Here is a 7,866-nt window from a genome sequence, read left to right on the forward strand (position 1 = left end):
GTGTGGGGGCCAGAAGTTCACAGCAGGTGTCTTTCTTGATCACATTCCAGCCTATTTTTGAGACAAGGTCTCTCTTCTCACTGTTTGGACAAGAATGATTGGCCATTGAGCTCCAGGGATCTGCCTGTTTCTGAGCCTTGCCCTCCACCTCCAATGCTGGGGTAACAGACCCCCACCACCATGCCTGGCTTTTAAATGGGCCCTCATACTTGCACAGCAAACACTAAGCACTGAGCAATCTCCCTAGTTTCAGAGCTTGTTTTAGGGATCAGTAATTTAAAAAAAAGATTGTTTGTTGCTTTGAATACCACATACAATCACTTTCAGATGCAAGTCATTTCTTCATAAACACTTAGATGGAACAGAATCTACTGGCTTCTGCTTTGGGTGACATTACTTTCTTAACTGGTAGACATCTTGTTTAGGTGAGAGCATGTCCTTCATACATTTTAATTCCTTTGGCCAAGTTCAGAGGACTTTGGTCTGGGTGTTCTCTGGGTTAAAATGATGGGAAGAGACATTGGTGGAGCCCTAGATGAGCAGGGACCAGGCTCACAGCTTGTCTTCCCACTGACCCTGAGTTACCTCATCCAGTTCTGCATGGGAGCCTTTGACCGCAGCATCTAGAGCACTACAGATACAAGGATCTAGTATTACTTAAGTAAACAGTCTTGTGTGATTGACAAGGAAGACAGGTCACACTTGGTGGTGCACACCTTTAATCCCAGCACTCAGGAAGCAGAGGCAAGCAGATCTCTGTGAGATCGAGGCCAGCCAGGTCTACATAGTGAGTTCCAAGCTTGCTGGGGTCACATAGTGAGATCCTGTTTCAAAGAAACCCAAAACAAAACAAAAAGAAAAACCAAAGCAAGGAAGGCGTATTGTCCACCACACACACACACACACACACACAGCATGGCATGAGGAGCCTCTGTGGTGAATGTAGATGTATTGTCCACCACACACACACACACACAGCATGGCATGAGGAGCCTCTGTGGTGAATGTAGGCACAGGGCACAACACAGACCACCTGCCTGAGCCCTCTGCACACTGTAGCCTTCCTGTAGGCCTCTAACCTTGCAGTGTTTTCTCCAGGGCCAGTTCTTGAAAAGAGACATTTTCTTCATCTTCTTAAATCACCAAAGATGTTGAAGACAGAGTCTTCCATTCATTGCTTTAGGATGAAGGCAGTTTGGACAAGTTTTACCCATAGCAGCCCTTCACTGCTAGGAGCAGGAGCACAGAGCCAGACTCTGGCTTTGCTGGTTAGGGCCTCTCCCCACACATAGCAGCAAGTGGCCTGGGAAGGCTTTGGTTTCTTCATCTTTCAAACCTCTGCCCAAATACCTCTCTGAATTTAGCAGCTCCAATCAAAAGAGCAATGGACACATACTATGTGAAGTATGGCTGACATGGGCTCACCCTCAAGAGTAGATTCTTTGCTCTCAGACCCATTGCTGTATTTTTCTGGACACCATCCTTTAAGAGGAGTGGGAGCTGGATGTGGTGGTGCATGCCTTTAATCTCAGCACTCATGAGGCTGAGGCAGGTGGAGTTCTGTGAGACTGAGTTCAGCCTCAAACTCCATAGTGAGTTCTTCATGATACCCTCTTCACGGACAGAGACCAGGGCTCAGAGGCACTTAGAGGTGTCTCCATGAAGACACAGACCTAAAGGTCCAGCCTAAAGGCATCAGTTTCTACCCCTCAAATCTTCACATTGGGGAAATGAGAAGCCCACCCAGCACATCATCCTAAAACCCCAGTAACAGATGCCTCCCTCTCTCCCTTCCTGCTCAACAGGCTCTTCTTCCGGAGACATTACCCTGTGAGCAGCGTGATTTTCTGTGCCTTGGACCCACAAGACAGGACGTAAGAAATTTGCATTTTTACAAATGAAAGATATACTTTCTTTATCCTTTAATTGAAAAAATTAATGTAACGTTTCAATTCTGTAGGTGGATCAAAGATGGCCCGTCCTCCAAGTAAGTTGTCTACATCTCTTTACGTTCTCTCTATGTAGTCACTGTGCAGAGTTGAAGTCAGTTCTAGATTTCCAAAGAAGTTTTTTTTTTCTCTCTCTCTCTTTAAAATAAAAAAGTAATCTATGTGGTCATTTACCATGTCTGTCTCTTAGAATCTTTCCACCTCCTCTTTCACAATGATCCCTAAGCCTTGAGGGGCAGAAGTTTGATATAGGCGTCCTATTCAGGGGTAAGCACTCTGCAGCCTCTTGTTCTCTGCACAGTGGCCAGTTGTGGGTTTCTGTGTTAATCACCATATGCTGCATAAGGAAACTTATCTGGTGAGAGTTGAAAGATGCATTAATCTATCAGTAGAACAATAAATCATTAGAAGTCAGTTTAATACAATATTTAGTAGAAAACTAATATTAGGTTCTCTCTTATATCTGTGACCTATCTAGCTGCAGGTACCTAAGCCTGATATTAATGTCACATATGGGCTCCATCCTGTAAAGCGGACCTTGAATCCAATTAAAGAATGTTTGGTTACTCCATAATATTTGTACCACTATTGCACTGCTGGGCATACCTTGCCAGGCCAGTTGTTGGTGTGGGTCGCAGGATTCACAGCTGGATAAGGTTGAGGATCACTTTTTTTCTGCTGGTAGCATGCATAGAACATTCTAGCACTGAAAGATAACCAGTAGAGATGAGGCTTTGAAGGCAGCACCAGCTTGTTTTTTATAGCTCATATATGTAGTGTCTTCAGCAGTAGGGTCTTACTATCAAGTCCTCATGGATAACCAAGAGCAGAGGCAATGGTCAGTGGAATTTAAAGGTCTATGGGACTCCTGGTTAACAGTTTCAAAAGAGGGAGCCCATTCCTGGCATTGGGTTTTTATGATAGCTTATGATGTCTAGTAAAGGTAGTATCCCCCTATCATAAGGAAACTTCTTTTAATCTTTTTATAATATATATGTATATACTTTAAGAAGCTTTTATATTGATAGGTTTGGCCTTTCTAAAGGCCTTTGGTGTTTGTTATCCCTCCCCGTACTCCCTCCTCTGCCCTGCCCTCCCATTCCCCACCCCATTTAAACCTTCCTAGTCTATTCCCTTTCCTCTTCATATCAGTGCATTCTACCTCCCCTCTCAGGAAGTCTCCCCTCACCTTCCACGGCTATTTATTAGTTTCTTAACTTCTGGATTTTCAAATCGAAACATGCTTATTTAGAGTTTTCCAGTCAGATGGTCAGTTACTCATATGAATTCATAGCAATGGTGACAGCATGTGCAAGTCCTATGTAAGTTCAAACCAGACAGAATCTGAGCATAGATGTGGGGAAGTGGGCAAGAAACACCAACCCTAGATGAGAACTGCTGGCAACCAGACGCTGCTAGGAGAAGGAGAGTCAGTCTTTTTCAAGGGTATGACTCTTCGTAGGTTAACCAGGCTCTGGTAGATACACCATGCTGAAGGACTTTGGGGGTTCAAATTAGACTCTATAGGCACACACACACACACACACACACACACACACGTAAAACTAAAAGCAGAATAAAGGGCTGAGTGTTCTGATTTTGATTTCCCCAGGGCTCCTGAGGCCTGAGAGGCCTCCTTGACGTATTTCCCTTCTAGCCCCAATGGGTAGGGCAGTTCAGGGTCTGGGCAGGGCCGGGAGCCTCTGGCATCCTTCTTGCAGCCCTGAAGGTCCTTCCCCTCTCCTGGGAGACACTGATCCTGCATGCGCAGTGCAGCTCAGGACTCTTTTTGGACAGTACCTGTAGGATCCCTTCCCCTCAGGGGAGCTGCTGAGGAGCAAGCTGAGCCTCAGCTGTGATTCAGGACAGGACATCACCCCTCTTGACTGTAGAACCTTCTTTGCAGGATTCATTCTTACATACAGATCCCAAGGGCTGGAGGTCACCAGTGTGGACAGGCCCTTAGCCTATGCTTTACACATGGTAGCCTTCTATAAGTTCAGCTGACATTGCTCCCAGGCCACTACCGGTAGGAGAGAAAGTGAGAGCCTACGTGCATGCACAGTGCTCTGCAGGATGCTGGCTGCTCTGACCCAGACTTTCCTCTTGCAGAGTCTTTGGATTCGTAGCCCGGAAACAGGGCAGTGCCACGGACAATGTATGCCACCTGTTTGCAGAGCATGATCCTGAACAGCCTGCCAGTGCCATTGTCAACTTTGTGTCAAAGGTCATGATCGGCTCCCCTAAGAAGATCTAAGTCCCTCATAGCAAGACTCTCCAGATGCCTTGCAGGTCCCTCACGATGGCAATGGGGTGAGGCGGGGCCCCCATTTGCACCAAACTGATAATCCTGACATTCCAGGCTCAAGAGAGGAATATGGCAACGCTTCCCAAACAAGAGCAAACTGTCACCATAGACTGGCCTTTCTGTAACTTCTCATCTGACACATCTCTGTAGCCAGGCACGTTTTGAGTGGAAGGACAAGGTGGCCCAGAGGATGCCTACCCAGGGGTCCCATGGGTAAGGGATGTGTAAGGAGAGAGCCTAGAAGGCAAAGCGGCCTGAGTCCCTGGCTCACCAGCATCTGTGTGGATGAGGAGCACCAGCCTGGTTGACACCGCACTGTTGGCAGAAACACTCCGTCCAGCAGCTTCCTCATCTTGACTTTTGCACAGGAGACACTGATGAACCTGAGAAGGGGATGTATGGTTGTGAAGGTTTGTGTAGGTCAGGCCATTTGGAAGGTGGTAGGAACATAAGCTAGGAGACGGTGGGGACGGGTGTGAAGTTGAGGGCAGTGGAAGTCTCTGGTGTCAGGGAGGAACATGCAATGTCAGAGACCCCACTGCCGGTGGTGAGAACTTCATGTCCAGCTCACAGGTGGCTAGCCAGGCTGTAGAGAGCCCAGGAGGACCCTGCGAGGGAAAACGAGAAGACAGAAACAAAAAAACACCATTTCTATATAATTTATATTTTACTTATGCCAAATTATTTATAACCGCTTGCCATTGCCATACTGTACCCATGTCAAATGCTGCAGCCACTGAGCTGTGATGGCTAAGAGACTTGTCGCTTGTAGGATATACTGCAGGCACCTGGTTACTAAAGGAGAAGGTGGATGGTGGTTTCGGTTGCCACCATGCTGTCTTCCATCTGCAGTGCTGCCAAATGGTAGTTGTGCCTCAAGCAGCCTACCTTGCACGGCGCAGTGACATGTCTTCTGGATGTGGATGACTTCCTTCTTCTTGGGAATGTCCCGGAGGAATGGGAGACTAAGGTGCTGCAATCAGTCTCAGCCTCCTCTGCAGGGCTGGCTGGGTTCTTCTGTAGGTCAGCATGACCTAAAGCCCATCTGGCCTTTGTATGCTGTTACTGTGCTTCTGGTGACACCTGCAGCTTCCTGATGGGGCCCTAGGTGGGTGATGAGAGAGAGAGAGAGAGAGAGAGAGAGAGAGAGAGGGGGAATGAGGAAAAAGATAAAAATCCCAGTACTCAGGCTGTGTTTGATGCCTCTTTGCTAAGGCATCTTAGCCACTGAGTCGGGAGTTGTTGGTTCACGCTCAGTTGTTCAAGCTAGTGCTTCAGGCTTCCTGTCAGTGGTCAGAGACTTAGGAGAAGTCACTTGGCCTTCCCAGAGTGAAGGTGGAGCAGGAACAGGGCCACATGAAAACAAAGCTAGGGTCTCCTTTGCTTAGAACTCTGTGCCATGCAGAGGCTCTGATTATCTCCATCCAAGCCTGCAGTTCCTACTCTCCGTTTTTAAAAGCCCCATCCCAGCTGACACATTACAGCTGGCACAGGCTATGGTTGTCAAGCTGGGTTTGGAAATCTACTTGGTGGATTCTCTGTTTCAGAAGGGGCAGAAGATATAGCTACCAGTATAATTGGAACCAACTGAATCATGGTGTGTGTGTGTGTGTGTATGTGCGTGTATGTGCGTGTGTGTGTGTGTGTGTGTGTATGTGCGTGTGTGTGTCTGTGTGTATACACAGGTGGACCATTCCACTTTTTAGCTCCTATTGATGCACCAAATGCAAGTGCCTCATTTCTGTGCCAAATGTTCGCCTTGGTCTTCAAGGACCTCCTTCCCGGACACACACTGGTATAGCTCTTAGAGGGAATGTACCATCATTCCCACAGGCCCTGATGTCTTCCACAGAGGCGTCTAGCATTTCAGTTATTCACCTACAGGTAGAGTCCAGACAGGAGGAGCTAAAATTTTTGCTCCTCCACATCCTGTGATCATTTATATGCAGTCGTGACCCAAAGACCACAGGCCAGGTCCCTTCCCCTTCTGCTGGAGGGAGAGAGGGCCTGATTTGAAATGAGCAGGGCAGGGCTGTGGCACTGAGCACATAGCCTGCTGGTTAATTAGAGACGTCCAGGCCACCCATGAAGGTCATCGTGGAATGCATTCAAAAAGTTACGCAGATTTGCTTTTTAAACTGACTGCCGAGTATGACTTTTATTCCAGGTAAAAGTGGTAAAGGGTATAAAGGAATTTGCTCTGAGCAGTTGACTCCCTCTGAAGAGCTACAGTTGCATAACTTCCTAGGAGCTGGTAGAACAGGGTTCTTTCTTTCTCTGTATGTGACAAATGCATTCAACATAGCAAGCCGAGTCTGTACACCACAGACCATGCCCTTACTGTGTGCTCAGAAACCTGGAGAAGGAACATCATCCAAGTGTTTTGCCCCCAGGGCCTCAGGAACTCAGTGATGTCCACCACTTCTGGTAAATAGCTAGGGACCTATTAACCTGTTCATTAAACGGTCTTATATTCTCCAGTGTTGGGCTGCACCCATGTTAAAAGCCACACTGCATTTATTCTCAGTGTCAAAGACCTTGTAATGTCTCTTTATCTGCCTTACATGTTAGTGAATATTTTTACTATTACATATTGTAAAGAATATATATCCAGTATGTAAATGAATGTTCTATAAATCCTTTGTATAGTCATTTTCTCTGCTCTTAAAATATCATCACTATTCAGAGTATAATAAAAATTATGACCTTGGTAAGCCTCATGAAACAAGCTTTTAATCTTGTGTGTGTGTGTGTGTGTGAGAGAGAGAGAGAGAGAGAGAGAGAGAGAGAGAGAGAGAATGTGGGTTCACACATGCCTCGGTTGTTGGTCCGCGCTTCCCACCATGTTCTGAAACAAGGTCTCTTTTACGTGCCATTGTGTATGCCAGACTAGCTGTTCCATGAGTTTCCTGGGATTCTTTTCTCTCTAACTTCACACCTGGCCATAGGAGCACTGGGATCACACCAGCTTTACATGGGTTCTAGGGATTTGAACGTAAGTCTTCACACTTGCCTGATAAGTACTTTTCCCTCCTGAGCCATCTCCCCAGCCTGAAATAGGCATTTTGTGTCTCATGTTGTGTGTCTTGTCTGTGCGTGCATGTATTTGTGCAAGTGTGCATGTGTGTGTGCATGCGAGAGTGAGTGTGTGTGTGACTAATTCTGTCTGTGACTGCCTTAGTTTTGTTTTTTGTTTGTTTGTTTGTTTTTGCTTTTTTGCTATTTCTTTTTCTGGTTTGTGTTATGGAGAATTGTGTTCAGTTATCCATCCACATGTTTTGCCTTCAAGAATGTGTTTTAGATTGGTTGTCCAAAGGCCTTGGAAAAACTGTATTGATATTATTTTAAATTGCTGGGTATGGCGGTACATACCTGCAATTCTAGCACTTGGGAGACAGGCAAAAAGATGACTAAAAGTTCAAGGACAGCCTGGTTCATCTTCATAGTGTATTCCAGGACAGTTAGGACTGCACAGGGTCTTGTCTCAAAAGTTTGTCAGTTGTGGTGGGCACTCCTGTAAGCCCAGGATTCAGGTAGAAGAAGCAGGAGTGTGCTGTGATTTGGAGGAAGGCCAGGAGTATGTGATGAATTTCAGGACAGTTTGTGCTA

The 7,866-nt window shown here is 46.4% G+C and overlaps 1 protein-coding gene across 5 annotated transcripts in view; it reads left to right on the forward strand.

Annotated features, from left to right (window-relative positions):
- The window catches only part of Tns3 (tensin 3), a 257,511-nt gene extending 250,540 nt beyond the window's left edge, over positions 1–6,971 (forward strand). For all 5 annotated transcript variants that reach the window (XM_008842184.2, XM_029567904.1, XM_029567903.1 and 2 more), the window contains 3 exons: positions 1,806–1,874; positions 1,961–1,987; positions 4,062–6,971. In XM_008842184.2, the coding sequence (XP_008840406.1) occupies positions 1,806–1,874; positions 1,961–1,987; positions 4,062–4,206 (241 nt within the window). In that variant the 3' untranslated portion in view covers positions 4,207–6,971. The remainder of the gene's footprint in view (positions 1–1,805; positions 1,875–1,960; positions 1,988–4,061) is intronic.
- The last annotated feature ends 895 nt before the right edge of the window (positions 6,972–7,866 follow it).

The sequence above is a fragment of the Nannospalax galili genome, unplaced genomic scaffold (genome assembly GCF_000622305.1).
Source record: "Nannospalax galili isolate Female #2095 unplaced genomic scaffold, S.galili_v1.0 scaffold321, whole genome shotgun sequence".
Taxonomy (NCBI): Eukaryota; Metazoa; Chordata; class Mammalia; order Rodentia; family Spalacidae; genus Nannospalax; species Nannospalax galili.